The 24,501-nt window shown below is 50.4% G+C and overlaps 1 protein-coding gene across 2 annotated transcripts in view; it reads left to right on the top strand.

Moving 5' to 3' along the window:
* Positions 1–3,439: 3,439 nt before the first annotated feature.
* The window catches only part of LOC116327989 (peroxidasin), a 39,951-nt gene continuing 18,889 nt past the window's right edge, over positions 3,440–24,501 (top strand). The window contains exons 1-7 of one of the 2 annotated variants that reach the window (XM_031749694.2): positions 3,441–4,103; positions 12,782–12,853; positions 13,095–13,166; positions 17,554–17,625; positions 21,027–21,098; positions 22,301–22,372; positions 23,364–23,533. In XM_031749694.2, coding sequence (XP_031605554.1) covers positions 3,940–4,103; positions 12,782–12,853; positions 13,095–13,166; positions 17,554–17,625; positions 21,027–21,098; positions 22,301–22,372; positions 23,364–23,533 — 694 coding nt within the window. In that variant the 5' untranslated portion in view covers positions 3,441–3,939. Of the gene's footprint in view, positions 4,104–12,781; positions 12,854–13,094; positions 13,167–17,553; positions 17,626–21,026; positions 21,099–22,300; positions 22,373–23,363; positions 23,534–24,501 lie in introns of both variants that reach the window. The other variant, XM_031749695.2, reaches the window with a different exon arrangement.

The following is a 24,501-nucleotide window of genomic DNA, read 5'->3' as shown; positions in this document are numbered from 1 at the left end:
GCATGACATAACACATAACAATTATTACTATTAGACACTTTCAGGAAACTATCTCTTTTTTTTTGTTGTTGTTTTTTGACCATCACGTATCCACGTGAATCATTCATGCAGTAATTTTGCCTTTTATTACTACTTACCTGCTTTTACTCACATTCTTCTTCAGGTACTTGTATCCCAGGTTGGGAGTTTCTGAAGTCACTGATTGCTTAATTTGAGATCAGGTGGGGCTCAGAGTAGAGGCGCTGGTCCTCCACATCGAAAGGAGCCAGCTGAGTTGGTTCAGGGATCTGAAAAGACGCCTGCTGGGTGAGGTGTTCTGTGACCCACCAGGAGGAGGACCAGGGGCCGACCCAGGACCGACACCTGACTGTTCCCCCTGACAAGTTTGGTTGGGAGAGGGAGGTCTGGGCTTCTGCGCTTCATCTGCTGCCCAAAGACTTGACCCTGGATAAGTGGGGATGGGTGGATGGATAATTTGGTTCCAGTGCTCCTGTCAGCCTGCAGCTGGCAGTGAGGGCTGTTTCAAACTGTCACAGTAAATTGAGTTTCATTGTTTCACATTAGCTGCAGGCTAATAGCTCCACCTGACAGCTCAGACTGGATAAGACACAATTTGTACTCCATCAGTTTCCCTAAAGTCTTCATAGCCTCTGATTATTAACCTGAAAAGAGGCTGGATGTATGAGCAGAGTCCAGCCTCATGGAAGCACCAGGATATAGCAACACACAGGGAGAAAGGTCATCGGGTGACTGAAGAACAACCTGGGAGGCTCAGTGGAGTCACAGTAGCTTAAATTGAGAAGACCGATGGAGTCTGTGAGGGGACAATAGCCCAGTGCTTCCTGATGGGGCTGAATATTCACACTGAAGCTCCACAGAAGTCCAGTCTGCTGCTTTATTGTGGAAACAGAATGTGCTGAGACAAAGCCTCCACAGTTAAGTCACGCCTCCAGACCGGCAGGTTATGGAAATGCTCACAATAGCAATGAGATGTCACTGTTAGAGGTGGAAATGCAAACAATGGCACAGTGTAGTGTTCCAGCAGCAGACACACTGACCCACACAGAGCAGGGTCTATGAGGGGATCGTGACACTGAGCACACAGCCAGACTAATCAACACGACGGCGGGGTTTATTTATTCTTACAGTCAAAGTGTACGTATCCACTTCCTGCTCAATATTATTATTCTTGGACTTCATTAGAACAGCTCTGCATGACTCACAGCTCATAATAATCCTTCTTTATATCACACTGAGCCTCTCTGCTGCCTCTCATTTCATCCTGTTTGAAAAGAGCTGTTTTAACTCCTCCCAAATTACATCTGATTGGCTGCCCCTCAGAAACATAAAATGTGATTTTCAGGTTGGAGGGGCTTCTTTACTGGAGATGACCATGTTAGCAGAAAGGACAGGAAAAAACTGAAACACGAACCTTCAGAAGTCTGATGTGGAACTGATGAAACCCTCAGCTGTCTTTAATGTTTCATCTTTGCAGTGGAAACCTGATCAGTGTTTCTGGACTCTGAATTTTATTGGCTGGTAACACGGACACGTTTGTTTTAATGTTTGATGGGAAGTTCACGGAGCCGGGGGAAACCACGCTCCTGCTGCGAGGTTTTTCTAGAGACTGAAACTGGACTGGAACTAAACCGAGGCGTTTCACTTCCAGGAAATAAAAAGAAAAAGGAAACTTTTGAAACAAAGAAGAGGAAATTCAAACACAAGCTATGGATCTTCTAGAAATAAAGATCTGCTGTTGCTGTGAAGTTGTGCCGTCACATCCTTCATGGCACGTTTCTACGAGTCCCTGAACTCTGGGAGCGACGGCCCTGAGGGTTGTTGCTGCTGTAGGTGAAGCTGGTCTGGGAGTTCTTCTCCGGCTCCTTTTGCCAGGTTGGAGCTGGTGGCGACACTGTGCTTGTAACCAAACTGTGAGACTAATGATTGCTCATGTTTTAGCCAAACTCAGGGTTTACTTAAAAAGTGGGCAGACAGAAGGCATGATGGGAAGAGTCGAGGGAAAAAATGATACTGTAAGTACATTTATGTGGTGGATGAGCAATTCCAAGTTATCCATCACTTCAGGTGTTTTACAGGAAAAGAGACACAAATTATTCTGTAACAGGTTTGAAGTATTCTGTAATTTCCTGGTAATTTAGCCAAAAAACAACAACATATCAGATGTATGCTGTACTTTTTTCGTCACGGGGCTTATTATGAAGCATCTGAACCTTGTCTAACTTCTGGGTATTTTACAGGTAAAGGAGACACAAAGCACTAAAATTACTTACACTATAATTTCTGTCTCCTTGGCAGGAAACCACAGAAAAGATGGTACTACATAAAATTACTTATACACTTAAATCACAGTATTTCTTTGTTTCCTGTACAAACCTGAACTACACCTCCTTATTCTAGTGTACGCTTGTTAAAGTATTTGTTGGTAAATATAATTATACTGTCATTTCAGATGAAATACGACGTTTTAATTACAGGGGAAGTACGCCCTCAGTCCTGCAGGAACAAAGACCCTCCACGTCGTCGTCTTCATACTGTGGAATTTTGTTTGAGTCGCCACTAAATAAGAAACGAGTAAAAACTGAAACTAATAAAAACTGAACAGACAGAAAAAACACTGATTAGAAAGAAAAGGCTGTAGGAGCACAGGGATCACTGCACAGACAACGAGCTCATTATTAGGAACTTTAGTCACGTTTAAGTGAAAATGCATAATTTGGAAGAGCAGATTTAAGAGTGGAAATCAGAAAATAATTAATATTAGCTCAATAAAAACACATTTAAAGCACAGCCATAATAATAACTGAAGATAGTGACGTCATACGTGCAGCTGTAATTCGTACATTTTCCAGCAGATGTCAGCAAAGCCAAACTTTTAACATGTGGCTGCTTCACTGTACCGATAACACAAAGATGAATAGAAACAACAGAAATGACACGAACGTGTCGTTTATGGTTAACAGAGCGGGCGTCCACGCGCTCTGTGGACAGATTACAGCGCAGGCGTCGACGCCTTATTTTCAATCATAACTATAATTAATATCATTAAATAAAATGTTCAGACATCCTTTATCGTCATCATCACTTCAGCCTCGGGAGTGGACGTCCCAGCAAATTAACTCAAAAATCAAACCAGGAAAAAAAGCCCTGAGAGGCTCGTCTGACTCTACAGGCCTCAGTCAACAGGTTAAAGGTCAAAGTTCATGACAGCACAATGAGAAAAAGACTGACCCTGCAGGAGAAAGACTTTTCCTTTAATAAGAACTCGGCAGCACGGCCTGGGTTTGCAAAGCTGCACCAGAACAACGTCCTTTGGACAGATGAGACCCGAGCGGAGACGTTTGTCCGGAAGATCAGTGTCGTCAACACCTGACCTGATCCCTGCTGCCTTGTTGTACAAATACTGTACAAATACAGTTATTATTATGAATGACTGTATCTCCACATGCTGACGTCTTTTCGTGCAGACAGTGTTGGTTACTATAACATAAAAGTTGCTACAATATAAAAGTTGCAGGGATGTTGGAGACGTGATCTCGCTGAGTGATGGTACTGCTGCATATGATCTGCTTACTGCTTAGAAGAAAGCGGGAGGACAGTGTGTGTGTATCCGGCTGTAAACATGTTTGTTTCTGCTGTGAAGTTATACCATGGGAGCGCATGGGGCGGACTCCCTGCTGCCCCCGCCGGTGCGCAGAGGAACTGCAGCTTTGTCCTGCTGAGAATCATTGGTCGGTGAAACTTCAGAAAGTTTCCTTCATTGTTTCAGGAGCTCCGCTCAGAGAAGGACAGCCGGGCTGCGAGCTTCCAGCCTGCGTGTGTGTGTGCGTGTGTGTGCTGCCTGTCCTCCTCTCTGAGTGTGTGTGTCTCTGAGTGTGTGTGTGAGGGGGCAGCTGGTCGCTCGGCTCTGCTCGGTTAGAAATGGCGCTGCGGGCTGCTCTGCTCTCCTCTCTGCTGCTGCTCTGCGCGGTTCGGCGGTTCGGCCTGTGCTGTCCGAGCCGCTGCCTGTGTTTCCGGACCACGGTGAGATGTATGCATCTGAACCTGGAGACGGTGCCGGCGGTCTCTCCGCAGACCACCATCCTGTGAGTACTTTCTCCCGGCGGAGAGCGGCTCGATCCGCAAGCCTGCGGAGGGGGAGGCCCGAGCCACGGTCCGAGTTAGTGTTAGTGAGGGTGGAGGGGGACCTGTGCACACCGAGCCGTGCTGCTGCAGGTTCTGGGGGGTCAGAGAGTGCAGGAAAGGCGCTTTTAGGGTCTCCGAGCTGGAGAACAGGAAAGTTTTCAGGACACCGCAGGCTGAGCTCAGGGATCCGATGGATCTGTGAGGTCACAGGAAGCCTGCAGGTCTTTGAAACAGGTCCAACCAAGCTGCTATGAAGCTAAAGTAGATTCTGGGGCTTGTGTCCCCCTAAACTGTCCCAGCTGGTGTTTTAGGGACACATCAGCAGATCCTGGTGTGGCTTTTTGGTTCTTGGTGTTCATCATATTTGTGTAACTTTGGTTTTGAGTCCAGCCCAGTTATGTGACTGCAGTTATGTGATTAACAGTTTTTATGAACAGAACAGCTCTGATGGTTTATTCACTGTAAATATAAAATAAATATGAGAAACATAAACACAGTGAGGGTGGAGGTCAGCTGATGTCCGGGTGGGTGTGGTCGGTTTTTAGCTGTGACGTCAAAGATCTTTGCTTTTCTTTTTTATTGAAAAATGTAAAGATGTGAGTTATAGATGTGATTATTCTGCTGTGCTTTCATTCTGGGGGTTTGTTGAGGCCTGAGCTCGTGTCTGACGCTGAGCCCGACCTTCAGGCCGGGTCTGAGTATTCAGAGTATTGAGCTAAAAAGTCCTCTGGGCGGGCTGTTCCCTGCCCAGCTGTTCCCTGCCCAGCTGTTCTGTGAGAGTTCAGGTCTTCCTTGTTTGTTGTTTATTTATCGTTTATTTGTTTGTTTATAATCATGGTCTCCTCATGCACCTGAATCAGAGGTTTTGCCATACCGAGCAGCTCCTCGCTGTTCGGTTGAGGACGGCGGTCCCTCAGTGGAGAAGAAGAGCCACACTGGAAGCAGACTGCACATCGGGAGCACGGGCGTTTTCCCACGCTCTGGCGGCCATTTTGACCCGGCGTCGGGAAACAGGAAGGAGCTGATGGTGGTCTCAGAATCTCTGCATCGAGCACGACTGTCTCAGCGAGGAGCACAACATCTGACGGAGCCTCAGAGGAGAAGAAAGGGAGTTTCAGTGAGGGAGGGGGCGCAAACTCTCGCTCTGCTTTTAAAACTGAAGCCTCGCCTCGCACATCTGGATGTGCTCGCTTTGGCGTGTTCGGAGGAGAACCACTGATGGCGTCACGATGCTGCGTCTGCGTGCGGCCACTCGTGGCGTTTCAGAGACACGTTAGTGCGGCGAGGACGAGTAGAAGAACGACGAAGACGACTGTGAGCGACGGCGCTGCTGCTCCCTTCCCCGTGTGAGCTCTGACCCTGTGGCGGCCCTCGTCCACACCGACTCCCAGCCTGGGTCAGCTGATCTCTCCCAAACCGAGGCCCTCACGCCCACAGCGTCCTCGCCGTGGCGTGGTGCGTCTCAGTGACCTCCCCTTCCTTCTCTGATTGTCTTTGGAGCTTTTTGTTGCTCATGTTTTTCTTCCTCTGCCATGAAAGGACGGAAACTCTCCGGCGTGCGCTGGTCAGCATGTCGTAGCGGCTCGGCTCAGCGGGACAACACACAGCTCCACGTCTGTCCGTCCCAAACATGTGGCCCCTTTGTCTTTAAGCGGGCCGTCATACGCCGGACTATAAATAGCTTCATCCAGGACAAAGGGGGCAACTCAGCTAGGCGTGCCAGAATTAGCCGTCCCCTCCCCGTCAGCCCTCGGCGGCGGCGCTGCCCACATACCCCAGAGGAGGATGGAGGAGGATGAATGCCCCCGTGTTCCCACCGATGAAAGGCCTGTTCAAGCGCCGATCTCAGCAGGAAGTCGCGGCTGTTGCGTCGAGGTGTAAATGCAGCTCCCGTGTGGAGTTTCAATGCTCAGCACTGATCATCGTCACCGCTGTGTGTGAGGCGGCGAGCCCCGTTTCACACTTTCTGCGTGAGCTGTGAGGTGGTTTCAGGACGAGCTCACAGCTGCTGCAGATTCTTTCTGACCTCTGGCTCCACAGGAACGGCCTCCGAGTCCTCCTTCCAGCTGGCGGCGTGCCGTGGGAGGGATTTAAAGTGATAATATCACAGAGGGGGGAGATGATGCTTCACGTCAGCCCGCGTCTGTCCTCCTAAACTTTTACTACCTTGGTATTACAGCTCTGTTCAGATATTTGTGATTAAAGTCTAAACAGCACACATGCTGTTCACATGTGTTTATGTCAGTGACCATTAGAGATGATGTCGCTCTCCAGAAGCTCCTCCCACCACCGAGTGGTCTGCTTGGTGTGAAGGTGTGGGCTCAGCTGGAGGATGATGTTAGTGTCACAGAAGCTGGAGATTCTGATGTAATGTAAATGTCAGGCAGAGCTGACTTTGTTTCTTTAGGCCCGCCTGATTCGATGATGTCACAGCCACAGCAGAGCGTGCAGCGCTGTGAGCGTCTGCCTCATTCGGACTTCTTTTCTTTTTTGCATACTTGTCACATGTTAATATTAGACAGAGATAACTCAGATAAATACAAAGTGCTGATTTCCTTTATTAAGAGAAAAGATGATCTCTGTATGAAACGTCTTGTTGAATCTGGGTCAGAACACAAAGAGCCGTCCTGGTTTGTGCCTGCAGCCTTCCTGTTTGGCACTCGGGCCTCGACACACGGAGGCCTGTGTGTATTTGTCAGCTGTGTCCTCTGTGGACGCCTGTTTGAGGCCAAACTGTGACTCACGGTCTCTGCACAGGGGATTTGCTGCAGTGGGACGAATGGCCCTGTTTTGCCAACATGGGGTATAAACTGGTTGTTTTCGGTATTAGTGGCTCACACAGGGATGTGCGCTGTGACCGCAGAGCTTTCAAACTGTAAACAGCCATCAGAGCGCGCTCAGTTCAGTGTGGGCCTGTTTGCTCGAAAGGCCCGAGCGGTGAGTCAGCTCGGCGTGAATCCGTGTCACGGGGCTGAGACACTGCGGTAGTGTCCTCTGCATGACGGGCAGTCGGCGCGGCCGCTGGAATGTGCTGCAGTCAGGGTTTGTGAGGCTCGGTGTCGGCAGCACGGTGGAATGCAGAGCCAGAAATCCCCAAAGCTTTGCTCGCTCAGGCCGACCGGCCGAGATACGAACCAACTCCTCGGGACTCGAGTCGGGGCACAAACCTGCAGTCTGTGAGGGTTTAACCTCGCCTTTCACGGCGCCGCAGGACTCCGCCCTTAAACTTAGAAAGCAGTTTTGAACTTCCTGTTATTAATGGAGTTTGTTTTTATTGGATTTTTGGTTAATTTGAACAAACATTTGCACAGCCCGGGCTCTCCACTGGGCCCCGCCTGCAGCCACCCGCCTCATCAGTGGGTCTGTATGGTGCACGTCTGTGATTGGCTGTTTTGGAACACGCAGACTGTTTGTGAATCGTGTGGAGAGCGTGTCGGTCAGTGCTCGTGTGCACGTCAGGCTGAAGGATGTGTTTTACTCTCAGCTTTAGCTTTGAGTTCTCTGCAGGAAGCTGTAACTGTAATCACATTACATCTTTCTGTAACTACAAAACTACAAACTTCACGGTAACACAAGCCAACACGCCAAACATGGCAGCTCACCTGTTGTGACAGGTAACAGTCTTGTTTTTGTGACTGGAGTCTGAAGGCCGCAGTGATTCTTTCAGGTATTTAAAATCATGGGGGCGTGGCCTCCTGCTACAGGTAACGCATGCATAGAGGCTGAACTTTAAAAAGCGTTAACTTGTGGAGCCGTTTTTATTTTAAAGAGGAAAGAGTCTGCGGGGAGCCGGAGCCCGTCCGACCTCTAAAATATGTTTGCTATGGTAACAAAACAGAGATACGAGCGATATCTCACCGTCCAGCCTTAATAGTCGTCTCCACGCGGGATGTTTTCCAGAGAAATGTCACGGCCATGTTTGGAGCTCCTGCTCTGCGAGGACGCCGTCATGTTCTCATTTAACTCGGTGATGCGTGCAGGCCCAGCAGCCGCTGGCAGCTTGGCATGCGTCGCACAGCCGAACGAGCTCGCCGAGCACAGCGAGGTGCACACGTGGCCCTCAGATGCTGGAGGAGCTGGGAGGCAGCCAGCTCCGCTCGCCGTCCAGCTCACGCCAGATTCATAGAAACCTGAAATCCTCCCAGCTCAGCGTCAGAGCTTTAAAGAGGCGAGCAGAAAATGAAAAGCCAGCAAGTCTGCGAGTCGGTGCCAGGCGAGCTGCAGGTTGCTCGAGTGACCTGATCTGGGGTCAGATTACAGGTGCGTGCAGCAGCGTCATGCAGCAGCGTCGGGCAGCTGCGGGGCAGACGAAGCACTTTCACACAGGACCGGTTGGTTTTGTCTGTGTTTGTGCACCCACCAAGTCCTGCATGATAATTGGCTTTGCCTCGTGTTTGTGATCTGGACGCCGGCCACGTTGGCCTCGTTCACACCGCTCGGCTTCTGCTCCTGCAGCTGATGGTGCAGCCAGACGGGCGAGAACGTCGGGTGCTCACATTTACTCACCTGTGTGGCTGCAGTACCAGACCTCCACCTGCTGCAGGCCCTGGTCTCATCTGTTCGTGGTCTTTGTGAAGCTGTGAACTGATTTCGTGTCTTCGCAGGAACACCGTGCTTCACTCCCTGCGTGTCTTTGGCTGTTTATATGTCAAACGCATCACAGCAAACACAATGACTTCCTGTTACTGCAGCAGACAACTGTGAGTCCCATCATCGTGGAAATGGTTCAGAAATGTCAAAGAAAAATTTTCATTAGTCCATGAAATTGTCTCGGTTTCCATAACAACCATCCAGGGTCACCGCAGACCTGCTGGAGGTCATCTCAGCATCTCCTCTGATTGCTGAGCGCGCTCAGACTGAACCAAGCAGAGCTGACGATGGTCAGGGTCAGAGGAGCGACCTTCAAAGACCTGCGAGTGATGGCGTGCAAACAGAGTGATCGCATCCGGGCGGGTGGCTGGATGAACATGTCGGCTGTGGTGATTGGCCGAGTCTGTCGGTCGGTGTTTCTGCCTCGTTCCTGTTGATCTGCTCGTTTAGTCGTTCCCTCAGAGTTGAGTCTGGTGTGATGTGAGGGAACAGACTGTGTGCAGTGTAGCATACATGGATCTGTTTGAATGTTTCAGGTCGATTGACGGAGCAAACTTAGAAGTTCAGCAGTGGATGAGATCAGGATTTGCCTCCTGCACTTGTCTTTGTGCACCTGAGTGTCTGAGTGAGCCTCTGTGTGGGAAATGCCGATCTTTTTCCACGCCTCCCTGCCTTTGCTCCCATTGTTGTTCGCTTCCCTTCATCTGTGACCTGGGAAGCCGTTCTCAGGCTTGCTGTTGTGTGGGAGTTAGCCTTGCTGTCTGCCGGTTCCTCGAGGCGCGGGACTGTAATGGCTGTTATCTGACTCATTAAATCAGCCCTGCCACAAATAGCATTAAAATGCTGCGTGTGGATTTCGGGCCGGCCTGCAGCGCTGGGTGGACGTGCACGTCTACAAACACTGTTTACTGAGCGTGCTCCACACTGTAATTTCCCCCTTTGTGGACTGACTCACTCGCCTCCCCTGCTTTTCTCTGGTTTCTCCTCTTTCTAAACTATCGAGCGGCTCCAGAGACCGCCGTGCTCCTCCGGCGAGTTATTACATCCTGTTTGATTGTGTTGAGACAATTGAGGGTTTTTTGCTTTCGTGCTTGCAGAAGCAGCGTCGACGTGCACGTCACAAAGCTGCCTCCTCTCTGCGAGCGTGGATTAGACATGTTTGTGGTTATGATGGATGGGCAGCGTCAGGCTTTGGCGCTCACAAGGGTTTCATTAACAGAACGAGCTCTGACACAAACACACGATCCGGTCCAGCTGTAGGACAGCCAGCTTTCAGTCCCGCTGCCTCGGAGCGCTCGTCTGGCCCTCGGGGCCGATTTCATCTCCTCCCGTCCTTCCAGGACATTCTGGTCAGCTGAGCCTCGACAGCTGATGCTTTAAACACACCCCGCTGCCACAGACAAAGCTCTGCTGACCTTATTTAGCCTTCCCCACAAAGAGCCGCAGTCATACCAGCCATGAAAGCGACACACACTCACACTGAGCCAGAATAACACGGCCACCGAGCAGGACGCGTTAAATCCGGTCCAGTTAACGACCTCACAGCCGTCGGCAGCTCTGAGGGCGGCATCGCATGTACGATACGGGCTTTTCAGACCTCCTGACAGAAGTTCATTATAAGGAGAGCTGCCTGATCCGGCACGTAGCTCCCCCTCCTCCTCGTCCTCACAGCCGGAGGCGGTGTAGGCATGACGGCCTCGGCGTGTCTGGACAGAGCGCGCTGTGGTACCATACCTGCTCTTTCCCTCGTGGACCCTCACGGCTCTGTCTTTGAACTGCAGAGCAAACTTTTGGTTTGTCCTCATGTCTCCATTACATTTACTCTCACATTCGTCACAGCACAACATCAGCAGGTGTTTGATTAGACTAGGCGTGATTGGCTAATATTCAGACATTAACTATAAAAGAACTGAATAATTTCTGGGATTATTAGACGTGATATATTTCCTCATTTTTGCCCTGGTAGGATGTAAAGCAGCGTTAAGCCCTCATTAAACAGCACAGGTGGAGGATGCTGCAAACAGCCAGGTGTAGTTCAGTTAAACAGGTGAAGCTTCTGCAAAGATACACAAAGTCAGAGACCAGACAGGAAGTCCCACGACCTGCCCAGTCCCAGCACTCTGGAGCCGGTCCTTTAAATATTGGCATTGGAATTTGAGAACGGGAATGCTGACAGGAGCCTTCAGTTTACCCAGAATGCACCCTGTGTAGATTTCTCCAGTGGAATGGATCAAACGTCAGGTTTAAGCTCCTCCCGAGTGATTGAGCCCACTCGGCCTGATCCTGTGGTGACACTGTGGATCTGGTAGTGATGTTGTCTGTGTTTTTTAGCCCTGAGTTTAATGTAGATATCTGTTGTACTTGTGAAGTTACGAGGCTCAAACATGCTGGAGAAAATCATTAAAACGCAGCCGTGTGAACAAAACATGAAGGGGGGTGGAGTTAGTCTTTAGAGTTGGACTGAAGGGGCTGTCGGGCTCTCAGCACCCGGATGTCTGGCAGTTTGGGTCTGAGTGACCCAGATGACTTCCTCTGCCAGGTCGGCGGATACGAAGAATGCTGGGAGCTCTGCCGGGGGAGGAGGAGTGTTGATGTTTTCCTGTCTCGACTCGCAGCTCAGTGACGATTCTGCCTCATGGATCCGTCCTGACGCTCGTGTCTGTGTGGCGCTGAAAGAACATCACGGCTCAGATGTCTCAGAGCCAAAAACACAACGTTCAGATTTCACCAAGCTGAAGGATCGGCGTGTTTTCAGCTCGTCGCACCGACGGCACGCTCGCTCTTATTAAGGCTGATTAGTGTGGAGCTTTCTGCTCGTTATCTTTGGGCCTAATGTGCTTTAAATCGACCCTCGTGATTAAAGCTCGATAAAAGCATTCCTGCCAGATGAGTAAGACGCCCAGACGTGCTTCAGGATGAGAGCGTGCGGACTTTATGGTCACTGTTGAGGTTTTATCCAGGACTTACATCCTGCTCTCTCACAGTGCTTTATTAATGCAGCACAGCTTTGCATTAATACATTCACTGATTTTGAGCCTTCATAGAGGTGCTGCTCATTTATTTAGCTTTTTATTGATTGATTGATTTTTCGCGTGCATTTTCTCTGATCGTCATTTGGCAAAGCTGATTATTAAAAGCAGTAATTAAAACAAAGGTAAAGGTCACGTTATTTCTATTATTATTGATTTTTATTCATGTCAGTGCATTGTTATTTATTCAGTGAAATAAATGAATGAATAAAGTCCATGCAGACAAACAGAAGGAAATAATTTTTTCCATTTTATTTGTTTCTGTATTTATTAACTTTTTTTACACAGATGCATAAAAATAAATTGTAAAAAGAAAAATAAATGACATACAAATAAATAAAATAAGTGATATTATGTAATTTCTGGATCAGTTTCATTTGTATTGTTGAGACGTTTAATGGTATACACATGAATTAACAGACATTTACACTCAGGTCCATAAATACTTGGACAGACTTGGTTCTGTACACGATCTCAGTGAATTTGAATGAAACGGCTCAGATGCTGTTAAAGTGCAAACGTTCAGCTTTAATTCAAAAAGATTGTTTACAAATGTGAGGAACTAAAACATGTTTCACAGTTCCTTCATGTCAGGGGCTCAAAAGTAATCTGACAACTTAAATAAGTAAAAATATTCAAGTGTAATACTTGGTTAAAAACCCTTTGCTGGCACTGACAGCCTGAAGTCTTGAACTCGTGGACATCACATCTGTCTGAACTCAAGTCAAGTGACTCTATTGTCATTCCAGGCATGTGCAGTGTTACAGTGAAGCGAGACCGTGGTGCTACATATGAGAGACAGTCAACACAGGACTCCATAAAGTGCAAAAAAACAAAACAAAAACAGCCCTGTGCAAAACGTGCTGTCTTTTGAGATGTTTTACAGTAAAGTCCAGTCTGGCCTTGATATTCTTGTCTTTTTAATAGAAATCTCTCAGACCAAACTGGTGTAAATGGATAAATGAATGTCACGCTCGGCTCGTGTTCCTGATTATGAACGTGCTTTCTTCTATTTTCAGAGACCTGAGGTTCAACAAAATCAAGGATTTACAGCCGGGTTCCTTCAGGCGACTAAAGAACCTCAACACCCTGTAAGTGTTCTCCGAACCGAGCTGCACAAGCTCAGCGTGAGGACGAAGCTGAAAGGTTCATGCTGACAGTCATGCCTCGTTCTGCTGCTTTCACACACGTGCAGGTCGGCTCGAGGAATTTAACGTCTCACCTGAGCTCACTTTGTACCTCTGACCCGCTGCGGCTCTTTGCTGAGCTAACACAGTACAAGCACTGAGACTGAAGCAGAAAATGATCTGTGTGTGTTTCTTTCTCTCTCAGCCTTCTCAACAACAATCACATACGGAGGATCCCCAGGGGGGCGTTCGAAGACCTGGAAAACCTCAAATATCTGTGAGTTCAGCCGTCACTTCCTGTGTTTGCTGTGTCAGACTGTTCACAGAAGCTTTTCGCTCAGTCAGCAGAAAGGCACTCGTGCTAGAACAAGCCTCGCCGGGCGCTTCAGAAGCTGAGGACGGCTGAGGTTGCGTTGCGGAAATTGTGCGCATGAAAGGCCTCCTTTTGTCTGATCCTCTGTACTTATGTGTCTGGACGTGGTGACCTGCAGGCACGGCGGAGAACAGCAGGCGTGTGAAGCCTCGGGCTTGGCTTTGTGAGTCACCCGCGCAATCGTCCCGCGGCCTGAGCTGTGCTCGCAGCTGAGATTCGCAGGACAAACTGTCAGCGCCAGATATCGGAAACGTAACGCCATCTTTAGTTCCCCTGCCCTGATCCCAGATCAGCCCCCGCTGACCGCTCTGTAATCATGGACATGATGGAGCCCAAGTGACCTGAAACATGTAGAAACCAAACGTCCCTGATGTGCCTGCCCCCCCCCCCCCCAGCCGTTTCTATTCAGTACGCCAGAGAGCAAACATACACATTCCTGAAATACATACCCCACCCACACACACACACACACACACACACACACACACACACACACACTTTCATGTTGTAATGAAATCCTCAGCTGCTTTGATTACAGAGCCTCGCTCACTTTAAAGCACAGTGGAGGTGAAGCACTGACCCAGCCCTTTGAAGATCCCCCCCCCCCCCACACACACACACACACACACTCGTCTCACCTCTTCACTTCCTTACCACCTCAGTACAGCACCTCCCCCCAGCACTCCTCTATAGTCCTTTTTCAGCTCCTTCATGTAAGCTCTGTCTTTAGTGCTTCATGTTGCTTTCTTTATTACATATATGTGGAGAACCCTTGGAGAACCCTTGGAGAACCCTTGGAGTCCAGTCCTGATTCAGCAGCTTGTAGCTCCTGAATCAGCTGCAGTAACCTGCAGTGATTGGTTGGTCTGGGCGAGCTTTGGTCCGCTCTTCTTCACGTTGTGCAACCCTATGCTGTGCTGCCTTGTTCTTTTAGAGAGACGAGGCTTTCTCCTGCAGCTCGTCCAAACAAGCCATGAACTTTGACCTTTAACCTTCTAACCTGTGGAGTCTGAGGTCTGTCCTCAGGGTGAATTTTTATGGGACGTCCACTCCTGAGAGGATTGTGTGTTAACACAGCAAGACCTGCAAACTGCCAAAACCTGTGCTTTCATAGAGGAGCTCACGCTGATGATGATGATGATGATGATGACTGTAGAGGTTGGTGCGTACCTCGACAGGTGGCTGTGTCAGTAGGTAGCGAGGTGCTTGGAGGGGGAGGTAGTGTGTTGTCCACGTTAGTGCTTCGGAGGCGTTTTACTGCTTCGTGCAGCAGAGGACATGGCAGGAAAGCTGAGTGCAGAGAATGTGGGGTGGGGGTGGGGGGGGGGGGCAGGGTGGGACCTCAATCTTCCCACAGTCATATTCTGCTATTAAACTGACGAGGCAACCGCACACTCTCCAACCGCCGCCGCACTGCCAGCGGTCGTTACACAGTGATGTAACACATGCTCAGAGTCATTAGCTGTTAGCGTAACCACGACCGTGAATCTGTGATGGAGGAGCAGGCGGACAGCTGGAGCCTGACAGGTTACTGGTCCTCCATACTGTGTCCTCCCCTCTGTGTCCTCCCCTCTGTCCTCCTCTGTGTCCTCCCCTCTGTCCTCCTCTGTGTCCTTCCCTCTGTGTCCTCCCCTCTGTCCTCCTCTGTGTCCTCCCCTCTGTCCTCCTCTGTGTCCTTCCCTCTGTGTCCTCCCCTCTGTCCTCCATACTGTGTCCTTCCCTCTGTGTCCTCCCCTCTGTGTCCTCCTCTGTGTCCTCCACACTGTGTCCTCCACACTGTGTCCTTCCCTCTGTGTCCTCCACACTGTGTCCTCCACACTGTGTCCTCCCCTCTGTGTCCTCCCCTCTGTCCTCCTCTGTGTCCTCCATACTGTGTCCTTCCCTCTGTGTCCTCCCCTCTGTCCTCCTCTGTGTCCTCCCCTCTGTCCTCCTCTGAGTCCTTCCCTCTGTGTCCTCCCCTCTGTCCTCCTCTGTGTCCTCCCCTCTGTCCTCCTCTGTGTCCTCCCCTCTGTCCTCCTCTGTGTCCCTTCCCTCTGTGTCCTCCCCTCTGTCCTCCTCTGTGTCCTCCCCTCTGTCCTCCTCTGTCCTTCCCTCTGTGTCCTCCCCTCTGTCCTCCTCTGTGTCCTCCCCTCTGTGTCCTCCCCTCTGTCCTCCCCTCTGTGTCCTCCCCTCTGTGTCCTCCCCTCTGTCCTCCTCTGTGTCCTCCCCTCTGTCCTCCTCTGTGTCCTTCCCTCTGTGTCCTCCCCTCTGTCCTCCTCTGTGTCCTCCCCTCTGTCCTCCTCTGTGTCCTTCCCTCTGTGTCCTCCCCTCTGTCCTCCTCTGTGTCCTTCCCTCTGTGTCCTCCCCTCTGTCCTCCTCTGTGTCCTCCTCTGTGTCCTCCCCTCTGTGTCCTCCATACTGTGTCCTCCACACTGTGTCCTCCCTCTGTGTCCTCCCTCTGTGTCCTCCCCTCTGTCCTCCTCTGTGTCCCTCCCCTCTGTCCTCCTCTGTGTCCTTCCCTCTGTGTCCTCCCTCTGTCCTCCTCTGTGTCCTCCCCTCTGTCCTCCTCTGTGTCCTTCCCTCTGTGTCCTCCCCTCTGTCCTCCTCTGTGTCCTCCCTCTGTCCTCCTCTGTGTCCTTCCCTCTGTGTCCTCCCCTCTGTCCTCCTCTGTGTCCTTCCCTCTGTGTCCTCCCCTCTGTCCTCCTCTGTGTCCTCCCCTCTGTCCTCCCCTCTGTGTCCTCCATACTGTGTCCTCCCCTCTGTCCTCCTCTGTGTCCTCCTCTGTGTCCTCCCCTCTGTGTCCTCCCCTCTGTCCTCCTCTGTGTGTCCTCCTCTGTGTCCTCCCCTCTGTGTCCTCCCCTCTGTCCTCCTCTGTGTCCTCCTCTGTGTCCTCCCCTCTGTGTCCTCCATACTGTGTCCTCCACACTGTGTCCTCCCCTCTGTGTCCTCCCCTCTGTGTCCTCCCCTCTGTCCTCCTCTGTGTCCTCCCCTCTGTCCTCCTCTGTGTCCTTCCCTCTGTGTCCTCCCCTCTGTCCTCCTCTGTGTCCTCCCCTCTGTCCTCCTCTGTGTCCTTCCCTCTGTGTCCTCCCCTCTGTCCTCCTCTGTGTCCTCCCCTCTGTCCTCCTCTGTGTCCTTCCCTCTGTGTCCTCCCCTCTGTCCTCCTCTGTGTCCTCCCCTCTGTCCTCCCCTCTGTGTCCTCCATACTGTGTCCTCCCCTCTGTGTCCTCCCCTCTGTGTCCTCCCCTCTGTCCTCCCCTCTGTGTCCTCCCCTCTGTGTCCTCCCCTCTGTCCTCCCCTCTGTGTCCTCCCCTCTGTCCTCCCCCTGTGTGGGGGTGAACAGTGCTGATTGGAACAGAAAGCAGATCTGAGTTCTAACGAAGTCCTCACTGTGATTATGGCCTGAGATGGCGTTCCCATGAATCTTCCAGTAAATTCCAGTGAAGAATGAAGGTTTTCCTGCGGGAGAACAAATCCTTCCTGATTTTATTACTGTGACAAACTCAGCTGTTGAGCTAAAGGGAGTAGCTGTGCTGTGGTTCTGCTTCATTTCCATGTAAAACGATCACTACAACAACAGAAGTCTCGCTGCCCCGATGAACGCAGCACGGGGAGACGTCACTGCCGAGCGGTGACGTGAAGCCTGACCGACACCGTGAGCTGAGTCAGGCGGACGTGCAAAGAACAGCTTGTCACAGTTGGACTGAGGAGGGAGGTGAAAGGTCGGGCAGTCATTAGCTTTCACATGTGTCATGGAGAAAAAACATGCACATGTCAAAGGTCGTGCAGCACAGGAACAGGAGACCTGACAGGAAGTGGTGAGAACCAGCACAGCTCTGCTTCCCCTGCCTGTAAAATGCTCCATGAGTTCATGTTTTTCAGTTTTCAGCTAAAAAGTCGTAATGCTGTCAGTCCTTCATATTTAAACATCCCATCAACACTCATCTCTTATTTTGTTCCCATTACACGCACACAGGCCACGCCCCCCACCTCTCTGCAGTAGTAGATGTTTAGGATCAGGATCAACCGTGTCATAAAACATCTCAGAGAGTTTAAGAAAGCTCGCGTTGCCGGGCGGTGCACGCAGAGAGGACGGCGTGTAAAAACCTGAAGTTTGAACCGTTCGCTGTGATGATTTCTGCCCCAAACACTCACCTGCTGAACGTCTGACCACACCTGTCCGTGTGAAGCAGGACAGGCTCCGCCCCTGAGACACGTCTGAATACTTCTACAGACAGCAAACGTTTATCCTTTCTGTGTGTGTGTGTGTGTGTGTGTGTGTGTTACTAATGATGCTGATTATCTCTCCTTCCAGCTATTTGTACAAGAATGAAATCCAATCAATTGACAGACAAGCATTTAAGGGGCTTGTCTCTCTTGAGCAACTGTAAGTGACCTACTTCCTCTTCCACCTTTTCCTTCTGCTCGCAGCACCGCTCCTCCTTCTCCTCCTCCTCCTCCTCCTCCTCCTCCTCTCCAGCTGTAAATGCCTCCACCCCCTCCCCCTTTCCTGAAAAACAAACACTCCATAAAGCCTGGCAAAGCCTCCGTCATGTGACGTAATATCTGTGAGCATGTGCTCGTGGCATGACTGCAGACTTTGCAGGAGTCATGTTTCCCCCACAGTGTGCTACGCCCATCCTTCATCCACCTTTCTGCTGCCACCGTGCATGCCGTGACTGCAGCCCCCTCGCAGCTGCGCTCGCCTCCCGTGACCCTTTCTGCATGAGTCACCAGTGTTTCCCCCACAGCTGCCCCCTCACCTCTAAAACAAAGCGAGGAACGAAGGATGGACTCCGCCTGTTTCACGTGCACTCGTCACTTTGAAGTTCTTCCGTTGGCTCTCGGGGGTGAACGTCGTTAGGTTTACTGAGGCCGGATCTCAAATTCAGATCCTGACTCAGTGGGCGTTGTTCAGATCAGCTGATCTTAGCATTAACAACCACATGTACTGTGAAACCTGGACATGAGTGGGGGAAACACTGGCTTCATGCCGTGCGGTCAGGATGGCGGCGATGCTGCGCTCCTCCCTCTCTCCTGTGAAGCTTGCAGCATGAACTCACCTGCGCTGCTGGGACGTCCAGCACGGCTGCTGTGGAGCAGCGTGTTGCACGCCGAAGTTTGACTCGCTTCTGTCCTGCTGCAGAAACAGCTCCTGCTCTGATTCGCTGTAAATTTGCTGTTTATTTGTGTGAAATCTGCATCGTGTGTGTTTCATCTGTGTGATGCAAATCCTGCCTGTCAGAAACACGTCGAGCTCCGTAAACCTGCATGCCCGACAAACCAGACGTGTGTGTGGCTGTAAACGAGGTTGTAAACGTGCCGATAGTCTGCTGTTAGGCTTCTGCTGCTCTTTCTGCTGCGTTTGCTGAGAAAGTCAGGCTCTGTAATCTGTGAGGAGTCTGTGACTCACTGTTCTTCGCTGTAACAGAGAACAAATGGCCAATTCACCGAGTGCACTCCAACATCTGGTTTGAGTTTCACTGCAGCGTATATGTGGGCTTTGAGTTTTAATGGTCCTGCATCATCGGGCGACACATGCCAAAGCCAGAAGAGTGACCCAACAGCGCGAGCTGTTCGAGTTTATCAGCGTGCCTGCGGTTTGTCAGGGAATCGGACCTGTGACGACACCGGAGCAAAGAAACCTCAGGGCTGAACGCGTCACAGCCCACAGAGCCGCGGATTCATGCTTGGAGTTATCAGCTGATCACCGATGACATCAGCCCGTCGGCAGACGTGATGCGATTCACGTATCGGTGACGGTTTTTCAGTCAAATCTAGAAAAATGAAACATTTTAAAACGTCCAGAACATCATCGGTAACTCACCGTTTTATGTCACCGCTGTAACTGAGCGTGCTCAGACAGAGGGTTACTGATGTCCCCGTGTACGCGAGGGTTCCTGGATCATCATCGTAATGTTAGATATCACACTGTAGTGATGTCATAGCATCATCACCCACCACCCCCCGAACTTCCAACCCGGACCCCGACCTGGACACTGACCCAGACTCGGACCCTCAGCGCCCCATTTTTAAAAAATTTTTGCTGAGTGGACAGTTGCAAAACTATGACATCACAGCAGTGTGATTGTGCACTTGAAACCTCGACAAACATGAATTATGATGATCCACAAACCAACGCTGGGACATCAGGGACGCCGCAGGTGACTCGGACCACCGCTGCTTCCTTCCTTCAGTACAACGAAAGCTTGAATCAGCAGTGATAACCTACTTTCAGCACTTACCTGTGTTTGAGTTTCTCCTCGCTCTGCTTTTTGTTCTTTGTATAAAAGTGAAATGAGTGGCGCCTCAGACAGCGACAGTAAACTCCTCCTCCATGTCTGAGTGTCGGAGGCTTCGGCAGAGCTGACAGGCTTTCGCGACACGTTTGAGGAAACGTTTCACCGAGTTAAATATTTCCAGGTTCCCCGCACACACGTTTGTTTGGTTCCCGTAGCAGCCACACTGGGATGGTTCTGAAAGCGTGACGCTATGATCGGCGCGCTCCTTCTGAAATCAGCTGACGGCTGTCTGCAGGTGTTTCTGTTCTAAACTCAGAGGTGTGGTGTACATGACGTCTGTAACAGCCTGTCCTTGTGTCTGCTCTGCTGCTCTGACCCTCGCTTTCTCTCTCTGAATGAGACGCCCGGCTGAACCTCACAGCTGTTGGGTTTGTTTACCCTGAACTTGTATATGAGCTTCATTCTGTTTGCTTTCCAGTAAACGATCGGCGCCCCTGCTTTTCACTCAGAACCAATGATAGAGATTCACACTGTGTAGACAAAGCGGTGTCCAACTCCAGGCCTCGAGGGCCGGGGTCCTGCAGGTTTTAGACGTGTCCACGATCAAACACAGCTGAGTTAAATGGCTAAATGACCTCCTCTCCAGAGGCCTGGTAATGAACTGATCATGTGACTCAGGCTGACCCAGGGTGAGATGTAAAACCTGCAGGACCCCGGCCCTCGAGGCCTGGAGTTGGACACCCTGCTGTAGACAAAGGGCCAGATTTACTAAAGACTGCTTCAGCTTTAAAAAGTACTTCTGTGATTTACTAACGAGCGTCGGTGGCGTTTGTTGCAGAAAGGTCTGGGTACAGTTATTTCCTCGTTCCACTTGATTTAAAAGAGGAGAGTATTTAAACCACACAAAGCCTCGTGAAGGTTTCCATCAGGCTGCATGTTGCACCATCGCAGCGTCACGGCGTGCTGCGCTGACCGTAATCTGTGATTTTTCAGTCTGTTTGTTGGCCACAGTTGGCTGTGAGTCAGATTCCTTCCTCTGACTTTTATAAATCCCTGCAGCCTCATGCAGCACGGAGAGAACAATGACAGCGTGCACGCTCATGCACGTACCGCAGTAACTTTATTAACACACGTGGGTCTGACAGTAATGCTCAGTGTTGTTCTTCTGCACGTCCTGCAGGATGGCTGCCTGCTGCCCAGCCTCAGCGACCCCAACAGTCTCCATCAGTTTGCCCTGATAATAAAAACATGGATTCATGGAGCTACCTCCATGATCCTAACAGGCGCCGGTTTCCAAAGAGGCAGAGACGAGTTAACGCTGCCCTCGCTGTGTTTGTGTGACCTCATCAGACCTGCTCGACTGTGTCTTCTTCATAGATCAGCCCAAACCTTTGCTCTCCCTCTGTAGCATCTTCGTGGTTGCAGCCTGCGTGAAGTAAATCTGGCCCTGTAGCTTTAAGATAAGAGCCGGTGAAGCTCATCAGGACAATAAGATCACATAATCCAGTTTTACTCTGCTTTGTCTACATTCTGCTCTTTTCTGCAGGTACCTGCACTTCAACAACATCGAGTCTTTGGAACCAGAGTCCTTCACTCATCTACCAAAGCTGGAGCGACTGTAAGTTCGTCCCGTCTGAGCGTTCACCAAAAGCTTTTCCGAACGGTAATTTTAAGATCTGTGGAATAATAGAGCCACCGGTGCAACTGGATTTACTGTGACAGTTGATAGAAACCAGAAAGCAATAACTAGCATGATGTACTTGGCGGAGAATGGAAGGAATGGCTCGGAAAGAAAGAACGGAGAAGCTCGCGGAGCCCAGATCTGAATTTGAAGCAGACGGTACATGCCAGGAAGCGCTCGAACATCCTTCAGCTGAAGGAATGTGGACTGGAAGAGCGCTCAGACATTTCACTGAGCTGATGTCAGAGACTGCAGCACGGTTTCTGAGGAATGGCTGCAGGACGTCGTGCAGGGTTGGTAGCATTGTTGCTCCCTGCATGTGTGCGCTGCAGGGTGTGCAGGGGTGTGTGCTGAGTCCCCCCCGCACAGTTGCAGGACCTCGACTTTGGCTTTCAGTATTTTTCCAGCAGTTTTGAGACAAATCCAATAAGATTATTTTTCCCTTACCAGCTTTGACCATCAGTATTATGGGATATATCCCAGTTTAACTATCCTGCAGCAGTGCACCGCCTGTGCTGCGCACACTGTAAGCACATCCTTTAAGTTAACGACGTGTGCCGACTTTCAGGCGTGACGGTTGATCAGCAGCAGGTGTCCCAGTCCTGATCTCTTTCACTCTTTACGAGCCAGCAGGGTTTCCACTCCTCCCAGTCTCCCGAGGGTTAAAGGAGAGGAAGGACACCTGCTGCACGGGGAAAAAACCTGAGGATGGAATTCCCAGGTGCACACTCCGGTCACGGTTGGGAAATTTCTCTGCGGTCAAAGCATCGTGATAGAGAGAGAGCGCGTATCTGTGGATGGCGTTCCTGAGGGCGGGATGGAAGATTACCGTCATTTCATGTTATTAAAAAGCCAAAATTCGGGGGAAATGTGTTTGGCCCGAGACTCGTGTAAACAGGAAAATGTTTTCATGCCTGCGTTTTAGCCAGCGCGAGTCATCATCTGGGAAAACGATCATATTTCTTCTCCCGTTTGGAAATGGAAAAAGATGCTATTAAAGGGAAATATGTCCGCTGTTATTAGTCGAGCAGATAGATTTTGGGACTATGTGATCGCTCAGAGTGTTTCCTCACTGAAACGACAGATTCCTGCTTGTCTGAGTTTCGGGTCGACTGTGATGTTGTTTCTGCTTCTCTCAGGTTTCTGCACAACAACAGGATCACCCAGCTGGTGCCGGGAACCTTCTCTCATCTTCAGGCCATGAAGCGACTGTAAGTGGAAAAGCGCACAAACACGAGGATCTCCGGCTCATGAATAAGTGTTCATAATAAACACGTTTCTGTGAATCCTCCTGAGCCACAGGATCTATATGATGTCATTAGGAACAGACATGCTTACATGGTCGCACAGCCCCGCCTACTGCTCTACATATTTTCCTGGGTAATAATTATGTCATCACAGCATGTTTGTGTGTCTCAGAGGACTCTGATTACCAAACAGAGACTTCCTGTTTGGTTTAGTTACCAAACAGGCTGCAGCTCTTTGATTCCAGACGTCACGTTGTGCCGCACGCCGTTTACAACGCTGCCGCCATGTTGCTTTTGTGGTGCCAGAGGTGACCAGATGATGCAAACAGACACGTATCTGTGTCCAAACAGTGAAACTGGAGCTCAGGTCTGTTAGTACAGCAGCGATGTTATTGGTCACATCACGTCATTAAAATGCTCCAACAGCACAAACACGGTTCAGAGGTCGTGTTAGCAGACAGCGAGCTGCTGCTGCCACCTGTGTCACCAGTCAAAGAGGCCACGCCCCCAGTTTTGCAAACTTTAAGCCTTATTACAATTTAAGCAGCTTAACATGGGAGTCTATGGGGACTGACTCACTCCTGGAGCCCCTGCTGGATGGTAGAGGTACTGCAGCTGGCTCAGACATGAGCGGAGGAGTTTGTGGCTCAGTAATCATGATGCTGAGGTAGAGCAAATAAAAATACAGAGCTATATATGAGCAGGTGGAGGAGGGGCATCCATCAGGCAGTCCACAACAATAACCAGGTTTCCTTTATTACTTATAAATGAGCCTCAGTCATTTGTGAAGTTCTAGATTCAAATAAATATCCGAGAGCCTCGTCCCTGTAAAACCTGCCAGTTACAGCGTTCACGTCAGGATGGGGGCGTGTCCAGTGTGAGAGAGGGTTTACTGCTCATCCAGACCGCAGGCGTCTGTCCACGCCCACTTGTCTCTGTGTTTCTGTGTGTGCAGGCGACTGGATTCCAACTCCTTAAACTGTGACTGCGAGCTGCTGTGGCTGGCCGACCTGCTGAAGCAGTACGCCGAGTCGGGCAACGCTCAGGCTGCCGCCACCTGCGACTACCCGAGCCGCCTGCAGGGCAGATCGGTGGCTACGCTCACCGCCGAGGAGCTCAACTGCGGTACTGAGAACATCACAGAGCGTAGCTTTTCTGACATTGATGACAGAGTCAGCCGTGTGTTCAGTTTTACACGTCTTAAATGGTCCACCTGTCAGACAGAGGCCACACCCCTAATAATGAGTCATAGAAACAGTCTCCCCCCATCGAGTGGCTATAAAGGGAGAAATTGCAGTGTTTTAGCAGCAGCTGGACGTGCAGCTTTCATTCCTGGTTTCAGTTTCTGCCACCTGAACGTCTCCTCTCATCTCTGCGGCCAAAGGAAGCACTCAGCAGAAAGCTTCAAGCCTAACAGGAAGCACGTCGTGACTTCATGCGTTACACACATCCACTTATTTAAAGCCAAAGATTAGCTCAGACAGCCCCCACCCCCCTCCCTGCTGACAGCAGGTAAGCTGAGACACACACAGGTGTATCCTCTCTTTGTGTCTGCAGCCCCCACTTCCATTCTTCACACACCACAAACAGTCTGAGGGCGAAGGGAGCTGAACGTGTCTGTGGGCTCTGCGTCAGACCACCAGCAGCTGCTGAGATGGGCTGGCTGATAGCTGTGTGTGTGTGTGTGTGTGCACGTGTGTGTGTGCACGTGTGTGTGTGTGTGCACGTGTGTGTGTGCGCGTGTGTGTGTGCGCGTGTGTGTGTGTGTCTGTGTGTGTGTGTGTGTGTGTGTGTGTGTGTGTGTGTGTGTGTGTGTGTGTGTGTGTGTGTGGGGATGGAGGCCCACAGGAGGCCTTTGTCCTCATTGTGAGACACTTTAGTTTGAAAAGTGTTTAGTCTGGTGTGAAACCGTCATGTGAATATTTTGCGTGTTTTTCTTATCAGTGGATACACAAATTCAGATTTTATTAAAAGTTGTGTCATCAGTTAACAACTGAACTCTGTAAAGTTTCATTTCTGTGCAGCTCAGTGCCGTAAAAACAAAAGAGAAGAAGAAAATCTGTTCAGCTCTGTCACAGAGAGGCTTCGGCTCA

This window comes from Oreochromis aureus, linkage group 19 (genome assembly GCF_013358895.1).
Source record: "Oreochromis aureus strain Israel breed Guangdong linkage group 19, ZZ_aureus, whole genome shotgun sequence".
NCBI lineage: Eukaryota > Metazoa > Chordata > Actinopteri > Cichliformes > Cichlidae > Oreochromis > Oreochromis aureus.
This window is presented reverse-complemented; position numbering and strand designations above follow the sequence as displayed.